This window comes from Atractosteus spatula, chromosome 1 (assembly GCF_055471065.1).
Source record: "Atractosteus spatula isolate fAtrSpa1 chromosome 1, fAtrSpa1.hap1, whole genome shotgun sequence".
NCBI classification, from domain to species: Eukaryota; Metazoa; Chordata; class Actinopteri; order Semionotiformes; family Lepisosteidae; genus Atractosteus; species Atractosteus spatula.
The window spans coordinates 37,179,193-37,199,071 of NC_142706.1; the positions used below are offsets into that span (position 1 = coordinate 37,179,193).

Here is a 19,879-nt window from a genome sequence, read left to right on the forward strand (position 1 = left end):
TCTTTTTAATGTTTTATTTCACAAGGATGGATTAATCATTAAATCACCAGACAACAGTAATCAAAGAAGTAAACATGTAGACAAAGAAAACTGGTAAAAAAGGAAGGTAGGGAAAAGTGTGTTCTGAGTTCCACTTCAAGAAGAGCAGAGCCTCTTGTACTGCTGTGCCTCTTTATTAGCATGTGGTGTGTGCTTATTTTCTGTGAGAGTACCATTCATCCTTATTGTAAAGACAGTGCTGCAGTTCACATAAATGAAGACAATGCTAAACTATTTGCATATGCCTGTCATAGCTTAAAATTGCATCGTTCCTACTTAGGTAACACTGTGAAAATTCCCTGTTAATCTTAGCTGCCAACAGATACTACCATTCTCTAAAAAAAGAAAACATCCATTGTGGTTCATTCCATGAACCTAGAACTTAGTCTGCTCTTGATTACACTGCAAGAGCTGTGTATCTAGGTTATACCTTGGCAAAAACTCTTTACATCAAAATGTATAGCTACATGCAACTAACTACCCAACACATTGAAAAAAGTGCAAAGTACCAATCTCCAGTTACAAAACAATACTGATTTACTTTTGTCTACTAAAAGGGTAATGGAAGCACCATGCTTGAGTTGACTATGGCATGAGTTACAATGGCGAGGCAGTCATGTTCGAGCAATAACATCACACTAAGGTCACCTCATCCTATTAAACAAACAGACACTTCATCTTCTCATCAATACCAGAGAATCTGAGGACTCAAAAACACTGATATACAAAGGAACTGAACAGTCTCCCTCACTGATCCATTGTAATGTCACAATCCTCAAGTCCAAGACTTCAGCCCAGGCTGGTGATGTTTGAACGGCCACCTGGGGGTGCTACAATGCGGTGACCAGAGCGTCGAGGAATGTTGTCATCGATCTGTGCACCTAGAGAATGAGGCATAGTGAGAAGTTAGGACAAATTCAGGTGATGCTGATTAATTCAGTACCTTAGAATTTCTTTTAATAGGCTGCACACTGATGTGAAATATTTCATGATTGAGTATTTCACAGTAGAGTCCTAATCTACCTACTGTACTTGCTACAGTATACTGTATATTAGAGCTACAGCAATTGGTAAGTTTCTTGATAAGATTTTGCACAGTAGTGTTTAATTATCCCTCTTAACATATTTCTAAAGGTCAGGGCCTTTTATGAGTTTATTGGCCAGATTTATGCTTTTGTATCACCACAAACCCATTTTTACTTAGATTGTACAGTTAAAACAAGGTACTATTGGAAAAGAAAGAAAAATAAAGTAATGATATGCACAAGTAGTACGTTTCTGTAGAATTTCTTTCACTAAACACTTTAAAAATCAAAGTGGTGAACAAACTGATTTCTATCAAACTAGATATTTACCTTATGAGCTATGCATATAAATGCATTTACTGTACAAGTTTATAATGAAAAATAATGTGATGATATTCACAAGTAGTACGTTTCTGTAGAATTTCTTTCACTAAACACTTAACCCTGTAGTGTATTTATGGTTTGGTCACCCCTAAAAATAAGTGGTGAACAAACTGATTTCTATCAAACTAGATATTTACCTTATGATCTATGCATATAAATGCATTTACTGTACAAGTTTAAAAAAAGGTATTAAGTATTTATAAACATAGGTCATGGGATGTGCCACAAACATAAAACACAGAATTAACAAAGCATAACAGAGGGAAATATTATTTTGTAGAAATAAAACTCTATTGAAAGGTTCATGCACCAATTTTCAAACTAGTTATTCCGTAAAATGTTGGGATCCAATTTATAATGACTTACCCAGATTTCTGAATGAATGTCAAGGAACAGTTTCTTATAGATTACTCCTGTTTGTTGTCTAATATGAGGAACGTAATAGTCTACAAAAATTATCATGAGACAATGCAATAGGTGTTAACCTCACAAACCTATGGCTGGTGTGTGCTTGTAATGTTTGCTTGTATTTGTGTACCCTTCCAACTGTTGTCGAGAAGCTGCCCCTGGAAATATATAAGATGATGCATGTGAGAGTGCTATTCTAAATACAACATTATTCACATAATATATATAATACCAACTGAGTATAATGCAGACCCATAATATGCTGCTACTGGAAAACAGCACTTCTGCTACAGTTTTGTTATACATTTGTACTTAGCCAAATCATTATTATCACATTACAATCGCCTTATACACAGAAACACATTATAATATTGTCCTGTATAGAATTAGCATGTTCCACAATAGCAAACATTGTCTGAAATGAAATACAGAATATCTTCCATTAGTAAGCACAAAAGTTAATGTGTAAGGTTAAAACTTGACTTCTTATATTTTTGACTGTACATTTATTGAGGCCTTATTGTGGTTTTAACATGCTTTGTGCTTTTCTGTAAAGTGGTATGATGTGGTATTTGTCAACAAAATAATCTCTGTAACACAAAATCATTGAGAGATTGTTGAACCTTCTCCTATTATGAGTTAAGGAAATAGCTTAGAATTCTGTTACTGTCTTAACTACAGGTATATTATGCTGTGCTTTTGTATGAATATTTTGTAAATGTGGTTACATTTTTCCTCTGATAGACAGTAGAAGGTAAAGCAGTAAGAATGCAAGAAAAAGTTAACGAACGTTTCACATTTCATTGTCGTATTAGTATTAGGTCTGAGATCCCGTTATCTTCATTTTGAAGAGACAATGAGCATGTTTTCTTTCTCAGCTGTGAGGAATCTGTAACTCCCAGGGTAAAAAAAACGCTTTCTCCAAAGGAGTTACTTATGTTTAAATCTATTTATAATTAACACGGCTCTTTATCTTGTTCATTTTCTCAACATCTTATTTGAAGGACACCAACAAACACAGACATTCCCAGACATTAAAATACATAAACACACACCATAAAGGGGTAGAAGTACAGCACATACTGTAGACTACAGGCAAGTGAGAATGTTCTCATGACTGTAGTCCAGTGTGTCCTGGGTGGCCACACTAAATCGGAGAGCAAGACAACATCGCCCTACCTGATAGGCTGAAGTTAGATTGGTGAAGGTTCCTGATTGGAGGAGCCTGGTTCTTGGCAGGAGATGATTTTGCTGATGGTGCAGGTGTGGTGTACTTCGGAGTTGCAGGGATTTCATACACAGGCCCATCATACATGCCCCTAGAAACTCCACGCATTCCCATTACCTTGAAATACAACAACACTGCTTTAAGACAACAGCATGCCAAGAATATACTGTAGAATTATGCGTTAGATTAATAACCATGTTGTACCTCTCATGAATGTTTCCTGACCTCCTGTACTACGAAACAAACATAGATCATTCCACATGGCTTAGATGAAGAGCTGATACAATGGCAGTAATAAATTAAGGTGTACAAATGAACACAGTAAACATTAAACTGAGCCAGAAGTTGATTGTCTGTATTCCTTCCTATTTAGGAGGTGGCGCACTGGCAAGATAGCACAAGTGTCTGAAAGCTGGGGCTCTTGGCAAGTCTTCATGTTCTCCCTGTGTTCGTGAGGCACTAGACTCTGGTTTCTTTACGCCACCCAGGGGCATGCAAGTAAGAGTTTATTTGTAAAACGTCACTTGGATCATAGAGAACATTAGTTCTGCAAACAACTGAGAACTATAATTTCTGAACTACATAATTATAACAAGGATTAAATGGTTTAGCATTAGATGTTTTACATCTTTATCCTTCGGGTGGGTGTTTAAGCTGCTGTTACAATATTAGCAGAAAGAGTGTACTGTATGCATGATGCTCATAAATGATGCAGCACTGCCATCTACTGGAGTATTTTTTGGAGTATTTGTATTGGATATTTAATCAAAATATTTTCAGGGCATGAAAAATAAGGAGCATAAAACACCTTTTAGAAAAAATATTTCAAAGCAAAATACATGAAACACGGAAATACAAATCAAAATCGGGGCCCTAAAAAGTCCAAAACAGAAATGCACTCACAACAGAAGGTCCCGTGTGAAAAATAAGTCATCTCTGTAAGTTGAAGGGGGCCTTAATGTGCATGTAATTTCTTTATGTAAAGAAATCTTCTGTGCAAGTGATTTGATATAATAGGATCAGGTTTTTACATTTTAACTGTCTCGTGTTTCATTTTGTTGAGAAATATTGTGTGGTATTTCACTTCTGAATCATTCAAATATTAAACTACACAGAAACTACACTGCAGAGTTGCAACTTGCAACAAATGACAGTGCACAAGAGATGGTGGAAAGCTGCAAATGATGTCGTAGTTTAGTTTAGTAAACAAGGACAGCGCACAGATCATAAGCTGTACCAGAGTAAAAAAAAGCTAATTTACTTCAGTAGTCCATGGGCAGGTCACAACCAACAAAATACAAGTTCAAATTAGTAACACGGGTTACAACTTGTTTGATTTTTAGTCCTAGTTGAACGCTAAAACCTACCAGATAGTCTCTGGGCGCTATACCTGAACATACAAGAGAAATGAAACAGCTTTAATGGTCTAGCGGCAGATTACTATTGCCCCAAGATGATCCTGATATACAGTAGGAGACTACAAAAGTTAATTGTAGCAAACAGCCATATCACCCTGCAACTCACAACTGGCAGCCCACTGAAGCTCAGCAGCTGTGAGCCTGGTCAGTACCTGGATGGGAGACCTCCTGGGAAAAACAAAGATTGCTGCAGAAAGAGGTGTTAGTGGGACCAGCAGGGGGCGCTCACCCTGTGGTCTGTGTGGGTACTAATGCCCCAGTATAGTGACGGGGACACTATACTGTAAAAAGGTGCTGTCCTGTGGATGAAACGTAAAACTCAGGTCCTGACTCTTTGTGGTCATTAAAAATCCCAGGGCATTTCTTGAAAAGAGTAGGGGTGTAACCCCAGCATCCTGGCCAAATTTCCCATTGACCTTTACCAATTATAGCCTCCTAATAATCCTCATCTATAAATTGGCTTCATCACTCTGTTCCCCTCCCCACTGATAGCTGATGTGGGGTGAGGGTTCTGGTGCACTATGGCTGCAGATGAGTGCTGCACTTTGGTGCTGGTGGAGGGGAGTCCCCATTACCTGTAAAGCACTTTGAGTGGAGTGTCTAGAAAAGCACTGTATACTGTAAGGAATTAATTATGAAATGGACTACTGTAGCATCAAAAAAACAAAACCAAGTAGGGAAGTTAAAAGAACTGTAAAAAGTCTAACTTCTTTATGTTTTTTTTCTAAATCAGTTACTAAAAATTTATTAAACACATTTTTACAGTTTAAACAGTAAAACAGTAAAACAAGCACTGAACACTAAACATTTTAATCATTTTCAGTCCTAAAAGAAAACTTGCAATAAATAATTGGGTAATATCCTCTTCCATTTTCAACAGCTTGTCTCTTGTTCCTGCTGTTCTCAATTTGATATGTACAAATATGTTTAACTGCTATAGTCTGATAATGTATGCTCCATGATTTATGCTATGGTTCAATATATAAACTTAATTACCTTGTGAAATACTGTATACCGCAGGATGCATTAGGACTTGTGAGCCTTGTAAATAGCCGAAATTGTTCTCATTTTAATCTTTTCACATGCCTATAATATACCAATCCCTCTAATGAAGAACATAATTTGCTCCTTTAAAATTCATAAATTGGGAAGGAATCCCATTGTTTTATGCTAAACTTTCCAATGTGTGACTGAGGTTACAAAAATCAAGTAATACACAAGCAGGGGTTGGTTTTTACCCTAACAAATCCCTAAAGCATCATAGTAAAAACACTTTTTCCTGTTAATGTAATTACCCTATTTACCTTAGAACAGTATATAATATAAAAAGACAAGAAAAAATGCTTAACAATTCTAAGAACACAGAAACACTGAGGACCTGTGTTGTGGGAGGTCGCATTCAGCTAAAAAAAAGGATGAACCTTCACTGTAACAAAACCCTCTTGGTAACAGAAAAAAATGGGTATAAAAACAAATGTTTCATTATTGTGAAATTTGGAAACTGGGTGGCTGTAAAGTGAGGCAGGAGTGTGTATATTTTTAGAAGCTACTCTTGAGCTCTTGATGTATAAGAAATTAACAATTGCAATATGTAAATATATGATCTTAATACAGTTAACATTGTGAACATTTACATATCACTTGCAGATGGGAAATGCTTTTTCATCTCTGTCCCACTTAGCACCTGTGAAGAACAGCCTGATGAATTGGCCTGCACTGTTTCCCAATCTTCTTGGGGGAGATTCTTGTACATACAGAAGACAAACTTGACATCATGTTCTCTTGTTCCACTGTACAGTATATAATGGTATATCCCAGCTGTTTCATCGCTGTAGCCTACTGTACAGTATGTCACAGATTTAAATTTTAGCTTTTTAGTTTTACAGTACAGTATGTTTACTGATTTTTATACTTTGCCTTCACAGAGTGTGACAAGAAATCAGGTTTCATATTCACTTCAGTTTCAACTTCCAATAGCTTTTCTGTACCCTTAGCAAAATGAAACCTCATCTAACCATTAACGCAAGACATTAAATACTGGTGAGGGTCAGGAAGCCAAAACCTGTCCTGTGAACTGATAACATACCTAGACGGGACACCAGTGCATCACATGGCCAAGGATAAAGAGGCAGTTTACAAAAAGCCACTCTAAACTATCAACCAACACCTGCCAGAAGTGGATGAAATCAAACCCAGGATTCTGAGAGTGTGGGACATTGGTGCTAACAACCACAACCTCAAGGCCTAGTTTTTATTTGGTACTGTAGGTCTGTCTGTCACTAAATTCCTGAGGTACACAAACTTTAAATGTTCACTGCAAATGACAGATTTGCCACAAACGGCACAAAATAATGGCATTTTACCACAGCAAATGCGGCAAAAGACGTAAATATAATCTGTATTTATCCAAAAATGGCACTTCTTTAATTTCAGAATATTTTTGTGGAGTGAGAAATCATTTCCCTCATGAGAGTTTATTTCTGTTGTGAACCAGGAAGTTTGATGTTACAGCATATACCCGTTTAGAAATGTTTTCCTGTCCCTTTTTAGACATTTATTTCTTGCTTGTGTTTTTTGGAAGGGCTTCCTTTAAGAGTTTTAATTTGCATTTTTCTTTATTTTTGTTTCACATTTTGCACTTCCAGGCCTTTGTACTTCACCCTACTCTATATTTGACATCAGGTGCAGAGGGAGGTTCACGCAAATCACAAAAAGCAGGAGCGATGCCTGTTGTAAGGGGGTGTTTGATAAAACCACAGACAGGCCTCAGGCCTGAAGAGCTGAGGCATTACCTTGTTCCTCGTCTTGATGCGTTGGTACACATACTCAGGGAAAGGCTTCCGGGGAATGTAACGGCCCATTCCCTGATGGACATGCAGATTCCCATCTTCAAACACTATTTTGCCTTGGCTGATGACCACCAAGGGAGACCCATGACACTCCATTCCTTCAAAGATGTTGTACTCCAGAGCCTTAAAACAATCAAGTGAAAGTATTATTTTAAAAAAAACAAACAAGGTCTGCAATTTCTACGCTTTCAGTGCTTGATACAAAATTTAGCATAACCTATTTAAAAAATGGAGAAAAAACTAACTTTATTCATAATAATATAAAAAATATGAGCAAAGCTCTACAGTACAGTATGTTACATGTTTGTAATACACTGTTGCTTAGGAGTTAGGAGTTAATACATCAGATACTGTATGCTTGTTCTTACTGATATTTGCATTTTGGCAGTAATAGTCCTTATCTTGTCAGGATCCCAGATGACAATGTCAGCATCTGAGCCCACGGCTATCCGTCCTTTTCTGGGATACAGATTGAAGATTTTTGCAGCGTTGGTGCTTGTGACAGCCACAAACTGGTTCTCATCCATCTTACCAACTGCCTGGCAGAAAACAGAACATATTTTTCCTTTTTTCACAAGGATGGAAATTTGCATGCTTTTCATAATGTGGGACTTTAGTAAAATACAGGTTTTACTGTCGTAAATCAGTAATAAAACTTTGTACTTGAAAAGTACTTCCTCTGAACCTGCTTGGATGAGACTGCCCTTCCAATCCACTCCAGTCCAGATTTTTGCAGTAACCAGCTCCTTAACTGATATTCAGCAGGATTAATAAAGCAGTTAATGGGAGGGATTTATCCAAATTCAGCAATGAAGCAGACTGGACTGCTAGTGCAGTAGTGATCTAGACAATCATGTGCAGCTGGAAGTTCCAACAGAGGACCAGTAGATGGCACTGTCCCATCTAGAGCCACAAAAGTTAATCTTCCACTATGGTGACAGCTGCCACTGCATTGTAAAAAAAAAGCATTATTTATTGGAAGAAATGTGAAAGTGAAGTCCTCACTATTTCCAAGTGTTCAAGATCCCATGATATTGTTGTCCAATTCAAGCTTTAACAATCATGCAAAATCTAGAAGCCTCAAACTTCAAAAATACAAGTTCCACACTATAATGGAATAACTACAGTAGGTTTATGGTAATGTTCATAGGTATAAAGGTATTTATAGAGGGGGAACAGAAAGAACTATAAGCTACTCTTTTTATGACTTTGAATCAGAGGTAGTAAACGCAGACTCACTACGGCCTTGTCCCAGACGACTGCCATCCTCTCCTCAACTCCATTAGTCCCCTCAGGAATGAGAGTGAAGTTGTCCTTCCCAATAGCTTTCTGAGCTGTGCTGTAGGCACAGTGAGCGCTGCCCACCACCTGCAAGTCTCCGCTGAACAAAAAAAACGACAGGTCAGAACATCAAGGCGCCAAATGTGATGCAACATGATGTTACACCAAATAGATCTATTTATGTGTAAATAGACCATGACCTGAAAACAAAGAGGCTCCAACAAGGCCCAACCAGAACACAGAATCATTCAGAACACAGGTTAAATCCTACAGTCCAAACATTAAAGGTTCAGTCCTAGGCTTAGTCATTAACAGACAGTGATGGGGATATCCCAAGTAGTAGCACACAACGGGCCAAATACCCCTGGCTTTGGGTGGGGTTGAGTTGATTTGGGTGTCCTTGAACAACAGTGATGTCTGGGGTCTGTCAAATGCCAATGATATAGCAGTGTTGCGACAGAGACATTCAATCAGTCAGTACTGTGCTGGGACTCACAACATGAAAATAACATGACAACACTGACAATTGATCTTTTTGTCCAGAGAGACTGCAGTTTTCCATATTGACAGGGAAAATAATAGAAAATACTTCTGTAAATATTTCATCATCAATCATCCTGCTTATTTTTTATAAAAGCAGAGCATTTGGCGATTAATACAGCAGTAAAGAATACATGCCTGAGACTGAGAGCTTTAAAACAAATGTATAAAAGCAGGAAAGCAGCACATATTGTGCATCAAAATAAACATCAATTATAACTGCACTGCAAGTTATGAGGCACAGGGCTATATTTTTTGTAGTAGGCACACTGATCTTAAATTGAACGGAGATCGCATAGGCAAATTCATCTTTTTGATTAACATTTTTCATCAATTGGGGGGTCTACAGTGAAAAAATCACAGGCTAGTTGTGTGTTTGGGCACTACTGGAAGCAAAACAAGTTGTACAATACATCTATGACATACTGTATGGCTGGTACAGTGTTGTAGATGCTGTCTTGAGTAATTCTGTCCCTACAGTATACTCTTTTAAATCCTTGACAAGCACATGCAAATGAAGCCTAGATGTCACACATCATCTTAGCTAAAACAAAAAATGCTCAATGGGGCTCATATGTGGCAAATAGGGCAACAGTGTGACTGCCATGTTATTATCTCTCAAGAAAGCCACTGTTACACAAGCAGCATGAGGACATCTGTAGTACTTCTCATCCTTTTTCATGATGATGCCATTCCATGTACATGTAGCTCTCTCATTTACTGTATGTTATTTCCGTGTTACATCTCATTCTACCACTTATCTATTGACTGGTATGTTTATTGTTGTGTAATACCCATTGTAAGTTGTGCTATGTTGTGCCTGATGTCCTTATTATTTATTGTTTTGTAATGTACTTTGCACATTGTATGGTGTTGTCTGTTGTATTTGCATGTCGTGAGAGAACAGGGAGATTAAGAATACCAATTTGCCATAATGTACATATGGCAAATAAACTCCTTTCTCTCTTGCGTCAGCCCACAGGAAGGGCAGCAGGTAGGTTCAAGGACTTGATAAATGAAGAGTCTGCAATCAGGCAGCCTGGAATTTGTGGAGAACAAACAGTGGTGGTAAAACTATCACACTTGGACAACTGCATCCAGGCTGGCACAGTGTCAAGCTTGTGGCTACCCAGGTTGTGGCCTATAATTGGAAGTACACTGTACTGAAAGTACAAAGTTTTACTGTAAGGGCTCATCTTAAAACATCTTCTTTTCCAGATGGTAAATCACAGTGCATTGAACCAGTCCAGCCTCTAACATACCGAGGGCAAGATTGTATGGTCTTCTTGATAAAAAAGAAATATTGGTTTCTTTTCCTTTTCTTTCATCAGGCTGGGAATAACAACAGGTTAAATCACTTCATCTATGCCCAGTCAACTCTCAACTGACTCAGTGTTTACACCTGAGCCTATCCCAGCTATGAATGATCTGTTAGTCAAAATGATGAGAAAAACTCTGAATATATCTCCAGAACCTGTATTCTTTATTTAACCAAAAACATACATTGAGTGATATTTCAATTGATACTCAGTATATAATTTATATTTGTATAATTTTTATTTCAGTATATACATTATATTACACTATGTAATCAATAATTGATCATGTTTTAATGTGATTCTTGACAGACTCATGCCATTATAAAAAAAACATTGCTCAATGATTGGTAAAACAAAAAAATGTAATAATGAGGTTAGGTTTTAAAATCATGACTGCCTTAATTTCCAGACTAATGTCTTCCAAAGATTGCTAATAATATTTTTGTCTAATTTAATGTCCCTATATGGTCAGTAATGAAGAACTTCAAGTCTAAGTAAAAACCCATTTTTTTAAAGATTATACAATTTTTAACCAGCAGATGTCCCTAACAAGCAAAAAATAACCTGAAAGACAGGAAGTAGCGTCTCCTAATTATAATTAATACATTATTTCTCATATTGTTAAAGTTTTTTTCTCATTTTCAGAATAATACAAAGATTTTTTAAAATAATTTTAATCCTGGCTGTGGCATTTGCAAAGGCTAATTTATTGTTTCTTCAAGAAGAATAGTCCATCTTCTCTAAAAGGGAGCATCTTTCATAACTAACTTGTCTCACAGCCAAGGTCATCAAAAGATTTCTTTTACAGATCTTGAAATAAATGTGTTCATGACTGTCCTTTTAAGACACTTCCCTTCTTTCGAATATGAAGGTCTAAAAGAAAACAGAAGAACCCTTAAGATGCAACTACTTGTTTGTAGGTGCTATGTGACACTGTATCTGACTGTATTGTTATTTCGAGTATCAGCCAGAAATATAAATGTAATGAGTGAGATTCTGGAAAGAAACTGTTACCCCCTCTCAAAGATCCTGTTTTATTTGGTAGCCAAGCATAGACAATCTGCACACACCAGTTTTGTTTTCTTACCTGAACTGGTCCACCACTTACACTCCTATAACCTAATCATCCCTAACGAATAGTAACAGTGGAATTTTCCTGGACTCAGTTAATCCCGTTTGGATGGACCTGCTGTACCATCTCCATTACCTTGCTGGCAGGCTGACACAGCACCAACTAACATACAGTTCTTTTACTTTCTGAGAGCCTTCCTTTGCTCTTAATACAGTACATGTTTTAACCCAATGTCTCACCGACAGACTAATAACCGTCAGTGTCACTGTGGGTCTGTTCTAACCTGGAGTCGCACCCCAAGATTGCTCCTGTAACTGACCCCCTTCTGGGGTAGATCTGTCGCTATCTCAGATGTCTCACCACAAGACTTTTTTCACTGTTGTCAACCACAACCGTGTCAGTCGGCCTAACCTAAATCTGAGCCAAAAACCACCGTCTACTCCCTCAACACTTATATAGGGAACCTGGTCCAAACAGGTGATACCAATTCCCTAATAACCTCCGGAACATTTGGAATAACCTTTTCTCCCTATTCCTGGAGTGTCTTGAGCCAATTTCGACACTCCAGATGCAGCTGTCCTGTTAAAACCCCCCAGTAGAATAGCTACGCAGCCGGTCAATTTTGGAGTGTCCTCTGTATAACCATAACCTCTCTTTTTTTATTTATAGAAGGTACAATGTCTTGTAATGCAACAGCACTTGTCTTTGAAAGTCTCTAGGGGTGCCGAGCAGTTAAGGCAACAAATCTGTCTTCACAGATCTTTGGGCCTAGTTTATTTTAAGAATCCAGGACAAGGACAAGTGTTCTGCATGAAGGAGGGGGGAAAGCTCTGAATACTTTACTTTGCTGAGGATAAAACATTACAGCATTCTATATTAAAAAGACACCGTCTGGCTTCCCAAGTGGCTCACTAAAAACACTTCAACCAAAAATGAAAAGGAGATACGAAACCTAGTAGGAAACCAGTTTTACATCAGTGTTTCTTTACGTTAACACGTGTAGAAATGACCAGGCTCTGCCAGACCTCTGTGGGAAGAAGTCAGCCGAGTGTATTTGCTGCACTGCAAGGGAAGTGTTTTTTTTCCTCCTTCTTTAGATGCTAAAGCCCTGCTGTTAAAAAAGTGGGCAAGGAGGCAGTGGGAGCAGCACTGTACGTGTCAACAGTGCATGGTTTTCATGTGTCTCAGAGTGGCGCAAGGGATATGAGCCCCGATACTTTTGAGTGGGTAAAAGTTGAGTGTTAAAATCTGCGGTTGGGGAAAGGGAGGGGTTGGAAATCTACAATTTTAAGTTATAAGAGAAACGGCAAACATCAATATTTGTACAGTACCAGGATGGTGCTTATTTAATAAAATGAAAGGACCTGTAGGTTTTAAGAGGTTTTGATACTGTTCCAATTGGCAGTGAGAATGAAAGACACTGGCTCTGTACTGACTGCAGAAGAGAAACATTGACCTGTCACTAGTGTTTCAGGCGGCAGAGACAGTACAGGACTTTGTTCTCTCAGCCAAGTGCTGGGCTGAGGCACCAAGACTGTTGGTACACTGATTGGGGTAATCAGTAAATCTGAGAACTACTGTTTTAGTTAAGTAGTTGTCATTTTCACAAAAACATTTCTGCGGCATGTTTGATTAGGTTAGTAATCACAGCAATAAAGTGAGCCTTCATTGTAAGATACATATTTTCATCGTTAAAGCGCTGTTAGCCCAGACCTCAAAGTCAGTTAGTGTGTGGCAGAGAATACAGCATACAGACACTGCCTTTCTAACCTCTCTTGGCCATGTTCTCAAAACATGAACTTCTCCAAAACGTACTGTATGTACTATTCAGAAAAAAAAGATCCGCTTCAACTTTAAATAACCACACGTTTTCAAAGACAGATCATACCAAGCCAGAAGTGAATTGAGGTGGTCTGGTGTCGTAGCATCAGGACTCAATGGAGGCGATGTCACAAAAGCTGCTGCCTTGGCCCAGTTCTTACTCCAGTAGTGAGTTCCATCTGTACCAAGGCTCGCAGTGATCGGCTCTCCAAACACTACAGATCCTAGAGTTTCAGGTTAAAAATAAGACATTAGTATAAATCTACTGTATGTTTAAAAGCAAAAAGCCTTGTTTTATGACACGATAATACTTCATTGTTTGACATCTCAGAACATTGTCTCGCATCAGAGCGTCTATGTTTACACACACAGAAACTTACAACCCATGTAAACAGCACAAGTAAACATTACATTAGAAAAATAATATTAGATAACAGACTATACCCATACATATTCATATTACACCGCTCATACAGAAATCCACACAAATTAAACCAGAGCCCTGTAAATTTACTCCACCCACAATTATACAAAGCCCATATAATTACACATCACCCCTTCACCTTTGCACATGATCCACTGATTGCACTTGGTCATAACCCATTACTCCTTAGATCCACAGGCAGCACAATTATTTGTAAAGAGAATCATCAAAAAAGAATGAAAAGCAGTGGTAAACTCACGCAACCTTTGGGCATGCCAGTTATCACATCAGAAGAAAGTGTATTATTAACTTTAGCCCACTGCAATCTTCTCATATGGAATTAACTGTGCCAAAACATGTGGATTGATCTGTAATTGGATAATTCTTAATAACAAAATATCTGGTTGGATTGTGTTAAAAGCTGACAAAATGCCAAGGAAAAGTACTCTAGCGTATAAGCTGTGTTTGTCCAAATGCTTTGAAATAAAGTAAATGAGGTAAACTACTGCATGAAATAGACCATCCTTGCCATTTACTAAGTGAGATTCAAAAGCAAAGTCCTCTTGGCACTGAACACATCACCTCCCACTTTTTGGCAGTACCTTCTGACAAGTCTCTTCAGAACCTGTTACTTCTGGCACAGTTCACCCCAATGAAATGGATATGAAAGGATACAAAAAGGAATAAGCAAAAACAATACAGACCTTTCTTCTTGGACTGAGCAATGATGTCAGCAGCACTCTTGCTCATCACCTTGGTGATGTACACTGGGCAGTTGACTCGGTTTCCTAATGTGATGGCACGGAAAACTGCCTCCGACTCCAGCTGCAAGACAAGACACTCGAGTCAGCCACAAAGATGGAGAACTCCCTTTCACTAAGCGGCTTTTTGCACCCTTGCCAAGAGACTAAAAGGACAGCAACAGACTGAAACCCCTCGTTGTTTTATTTTCACAAATCCTCTGTCTGCTCCTTGTGCTCCAAAACTGACATTTCCATGTGCAGAGAATATGTCCATTCAAGTCCACTCAACTCAGTAAATCTAGCCTTTCAAATTTTAAGGGCGCAGTATTACAAGCTTGATTATAACTGAAGTGTAATGCCAAGCTTTCACCATACTTTTTAAATAAGATCAAGACCATTAGTAGTAGAAAGGTCAATTATCCAGTGACTGGAATGAGAAACAGGAGTCTGAGTGCCTATTGAAGCCACAACACATGCGTACTGTATGTCTCTAGTACAGATAATTTTGTCACTGTTTTATTTTCCTATATAGTGTGGGGATTTGTGGATTCTCCATCAAACATCAAACACAGCAGCTTTATTAAGCTTATACTAAGTAATATACTGACTAATTTGGTATTAACATTGAACAGATGTAGTTTCCCTTCCTTACAAAACTACTGTAAAACTGACAATAATGTATTCTTCTAAATCACATGGGTAAAAGCCTATTACAAAAGTAAAACAACCTCTTCTGCATAGCTGGTGCACATAAATACTGTAACCAAAATTCATACTGAGAAGCTAATGTAATACTGCAGTTCTGTGCGAGACTGACAATTAATTAAAAATCTAAATTGACTGAAAATGTTTCTTCACTTAGATGTACAGTAGATGTTTCACCACAATGTTTAACTAATGAGAACATAAATCTGTTAATGAGACTTTTTTTTACAAAAATGCATACTGTACATTGTGTTGTAAGGTACACTGTATTTTAAAGTGTTAATGGTACAAAGGAAATACTGAAGGTCCTTACTTCTTCAGGACGACTCAGTGCGTGTCCCTCTGGTCCAGTTATGCCCATGCTGAGTATCCTGTTTTGTTCCTGCACGAATCAGAAAATCAGAGTCATAGTAACATCTTAGTATCTACTGTATCTCGTGGTTTTTACTTCAATACCATATGCTATTGCACAATGAAAAATTGACAGTCTTTAGGAGTTTTACACCAAATTCAAAAGGATGGTCAGATCCTATTCTCACCTATTTTTATGCACCTATATATATATATATCATTCCCCAGACTTCCATTTGCACATCTGTCATACATCCCGCCCACCTACACATCTTCACCATTGCAGCAGCTCCCTGACTCATTCCGTAAAAAAACGTGTGTGTGTGTGTGTGTGTGTGTGGAGTGTCATTCTGCCTCAAGTAGGCGAGTTTCCACAAACAGCCTCTAACACATTCCATCATAATATCACATTTATTAGGATCTGACCAAACTACAGAATAGCTCATTGTGTGGACACAAAATGTAATAATGTACTCTACCTTTTTAATAGCAATAATATAAATGTTTTTGATTGAGCGATACTGAGCTCAGGTGATGCAATTTTAAAAAAAATCAAAGCATGTAAAAGTAGTGCAAAATTGCTGTCAATCAAGAAGAGGCCATTCTGCTCATCTAATTCATAAGATTTTTTTTAGTAATTATTTCAAGACTAGTTCAATTCTACTTCAAAATTAGTTCAACTATTTCAACCATTCAGCATAGGATACTCCTTTAATCCCTGGAATCTTTCTATTGTGGGTAAATTTAAGATCAATAACCTTCTTGAACTCGACTAAAACTGTTGATGATATGCCAAATGAAGACTTACTGTACTATTGGGTATTACACAGCAGAATTTTAACATTACATCCTTTGATTTAAATTCTGTTTTTAGCTACATATCCTAACATTTTGTTTGCCCTGCTGATTGCTACATTGTTAAAAAGATTAAAATGATGCATGTACATACCTCTTTTTCATACAGTATGTAGCCTCTAAAAGCTTAGTGGTTCCCATTTTATATTTGGAGTTTATGGTTTTGCTAGTTCCACGCTACACCCTGCATTTGCCTACATTAAACATCTCCTGCCAGGTGATCACAGAGCCATGAAAGTGGTGGTTTTTGAAATCCTTGTGCAATTCTCCTAGTTTGGTATCATCTGCAAACATAATCTCTCTCCCTGTGTCTGTCAGTACTAATGAAAGAGCTGGACGGTCATTTGCCATCTTAGTCTGGTGAAAGGTGTTTTATTGTGGAATAGAGATTATAACCAAAGGTTGGGAGAGATGACAACAGCTTCAGTAATGTTTAATTATTCCTGAAGTCATTTCCTTACATAAAAACTATAAATCCTATATGTAATTAAGGTGGGTAGCTGCAAAGAAACAAGTAATAGGTTTATTCCATGCTGACAAAAGAAAGAAAACAACGTTTTGGCCGTGGAGCCTTCTTCGGGTGTAAGAAAGATGTACAGTAAGTGGCTTACTGCCCTGTCTTTCTCACACCTGAAGAAGGCTCCACGGCCAAAATGTTGTGTTTTCTTTCTCCTCTTTTCAGCGTGAAATAAACATATTACTATATGTAATGTTCCTTCAACCTCATCTCAACCTTTGCAGCTGTCCCTTGGTCACTCCTCACTCTGCATGGGGGTCCCAGACTCCTCAACCTGTGACTAGGGGGCTGGCCCTCAGTCAGGTGGGTTTAGACAAATTTATTGTGACTAAAACACTATAAACCTTTCAATAGGCTTAATTCTTGGGTGTTGTTATTCCTAGGAAGTTATAGAATGGGTGATCTATCTTCACAGTGGCCATTGATAATCCACAGACATTTAAGAATTAGAACAGTAATTAATAGATTTTTACAAGATTTCACAAGATTCCTAATTTCTAAGACGTGTCAAATCATGTGCTTGATCTTTGCTTTCCAAAAGCCCATGGTGAACTCCAGAAATTGCTAAAAAATTTGAAGGACTGGAAGTGTCTAAATGCTTACGAAACCTAGACTCATAGGAAAGGAACAAGGCTGTTCCAAAAAGTCAAATGCACCAAAGAAAAAAGTGAAGCCCGCAACAATTCTGCAAAAATATTTTCTCGTTAAAGAGTGAAGTGCTCAGCTTAATACATTGGCCAATTCCTAATGCATTTTAATTCAATGTGCATGGAGAATAATTTATAATCTAAAATAATAATAATGTGCTACTGTAATTGATGGCATAATTCCTTAGTTTTCTCTAATGTCAACTACGCCCATCCCTTTGTCGGCCATAAATCGCTGCCTAACGAAGATCCATTTGGATCAAAATGTCTTCAGCAACATTATGCTTTGTCAGAACAGCTTTTGAATATATTGTGACACAGTGGTGTTTTTATCAGTCGGCTTGGAAGATGCAGCTGTGGACAGTTCTGACTTAATTTTCACAGAATGAGAATGGGTAGTTGTGAAGATTTCACCCTTTAGTAAGAAAATAATTTTTGTAGTACAATACTTATGCAAAAAAAATGAACCAATTTGTTGAATAATAACCCTCCTGGTAATGAGGCAATAGATAAAATTATTAACAATTTAGTCCTTCTTTTCATAATCTAAAATTATTCTCTATATTCCTTATGAGTAGAACTTTCTGTCAGTCTTCTTAGTAAAAAGGTGTTTTTAAAAATCAACCCCAATACAAAGCCAAGATAAAAAAATAATGTACTGTATCACACCCACAATCAAAACATTATCCAACAGGAGCCACCTGATAAATACATAAATATTGAAAAAAACCCGCTAGATGTCTAGATGGAATTGCAATGAAAGATTCACACTGTAGAATCTCTTTTCCTTGGCATACTAATATGTATTCTCTTGTCATATTTTCCCATCCCAAAAATAGACACAGTTTTTATGTTCACTGCCTCCGTACTGAACAGACTGCTTTTGTTCACATCTGAACATTTCTAATTTTGTCACAGACTAAAGCAAGATCTCAAGCCATCCTGCAGCAGTAAACTGCAAAACCTTTGGCAGTTGTAAATTACTAGTTCCTTTGATGCCAGATTTTAGTTGGATAGAAAGAGAAACTGAAAACTGAAAGGCACTACCAAAGCATAAGGTGAATTGTGTAGTGCCACTTGGGTCTGATATCTGCTTTGTTACACATTCCACTCGCATCTCTGTCCCGTATTGTATTCCCACGCGCACAGTCTTTAACAAACGCTCACGCCGCAAGTACTGTAATACACCCATCACCGTTTACTCCCGTCACTATTTTAGTTCTCCTCTTTCCTCACTTCCCCACTCACTATTGCGGATACTCCTAGAGCTCCCAAATGCACATTATTCTCTTCTAAGCCTAAACCTCTGTATTTGATCTTCTAGCCTGCTCCTCGTTTTCGACTTTGCCTTTCGTTTTGGATTAAATGCCCTCTCGTTATCTCTCCCATGTTCAGACATACTTGCTTGCTTCCTGGTTTCGTTCTTCGCTGAGTGATTTGAATTGTTGCTCTCTCGTTGTCTCTCCCATGTACAGACCTACTCGCTTGCTTCCTGGATTTGTTTTTTGCTTGGCGATTCAGCTTAGTGATTTCTTTCTCTCCTGACTCCTGCACAGGATCCATACACCCTATCTGTCCAACCTGACAGCTTTATGGTCTACAAACTCAGTAACTTAAGTTGTTGGTTTTTGTTTGGGAGTATTTTGAACAGCTTTTATTGCCTTTTCTATCTTTAAGTGACCCAGTTTCTTAACTTTGTAGCACATTCCTTACTCCAATGTAAGAGACCTTCATCTTGATTCTCATTATTATATTTCCACATACCTTATTCTCTAAGAGTCTGAATTCTTATCTCATTAATAAATGTCCTTCTTTGGCACCATTTGGAACTACTTTTGGTGCTTTTATGGTGATTAACTCCAATTAGCATTCATTTTAGTTATAGTTTTGTATTTTATTGCTACAGCAATGCCTATGTATTGCACATACCTACAGTGCAAACACATTCACATTCATATCATTGAAAGTACTCTAAATTATTTTACTTGGTTTCTTAAATTAAACGGAATCAACAATTAAGTATTGGTTTAACTTAATATGACTGTAAAGACAAAAGTCTTAAATGTGCTGTAAAAGTGTTATATTATAAAAACATCCTAATTGATGATTTATGGTATATATCAAAAGCAACAATGCAGACATAACTGAAAAGCAATGACTTGCGCTCAGCTTTCTCTGACATTTCCTCTGTTAAAACATGTTTTTTGCCTTTTAATTTCAAGAAGACAAAGGCAAACCAAAATTACTACACAA

General features: G+C 37.6%; 1 protein-coding gene across 4 annotated transcripts in view; it reads right to left on the reverse strand.

Annotated features, from left to right (window-relative positions):
* LOC148840842 (dihydropyrimidinase-related protein 1) overlaps positions 1 to 19,879 on the reverse strand; it is a 54,976-nt gene continuing 35,097 nt past the window's right edge. For 2 of the 4 annotated variants that reach the window (XM_088921488.1, XM_088921653.1), the window contains exons 7-15: positions 15,570 to 15,638; positions 14,513 to 14,633; positions 13,452 to 13,608; positions 8,591 to 8,732; positions 7,720 to 7,890; positions 7,295 to 7,474; positions 3,036 to 3,201; positions 1,943 to 2,014; positions 1 to 920 (exon numbers count right to left, since the gene is read on the reverse strand). In XM_088921488.1, the coding sequence (XP_088777614.1) occupies positions 829 to 920; positions 1,943 to 2,014; positions 3,036 to 3,201; positions 7,295 to 7,474; positions 7,720 to 7,890; positions 8,591 to 8,732; positions 13,452 to 13,608; positions 14,513 to 14,633; positions 15,570 to 15,638 (1,170 nt within the window). In that variant the 3' untranslated portion in view covers positions 1 to 828. The remainder of the gene's footprint in view (positions 921 to 1,942; positions 2,015 to 3,035; positions 3,202 to 7,294; positions 7,475 to 7,719; positions 7,891 to 8,590; positions 8,733 to 13,451; positions 13,609 to 14,512; positions 14,634 to 15,569; positions 15,639 to 19,879) is intronic. The other 2 variants (XM_088921571.1, XM_088921731.1) reach the window with 1 other exon arrangement.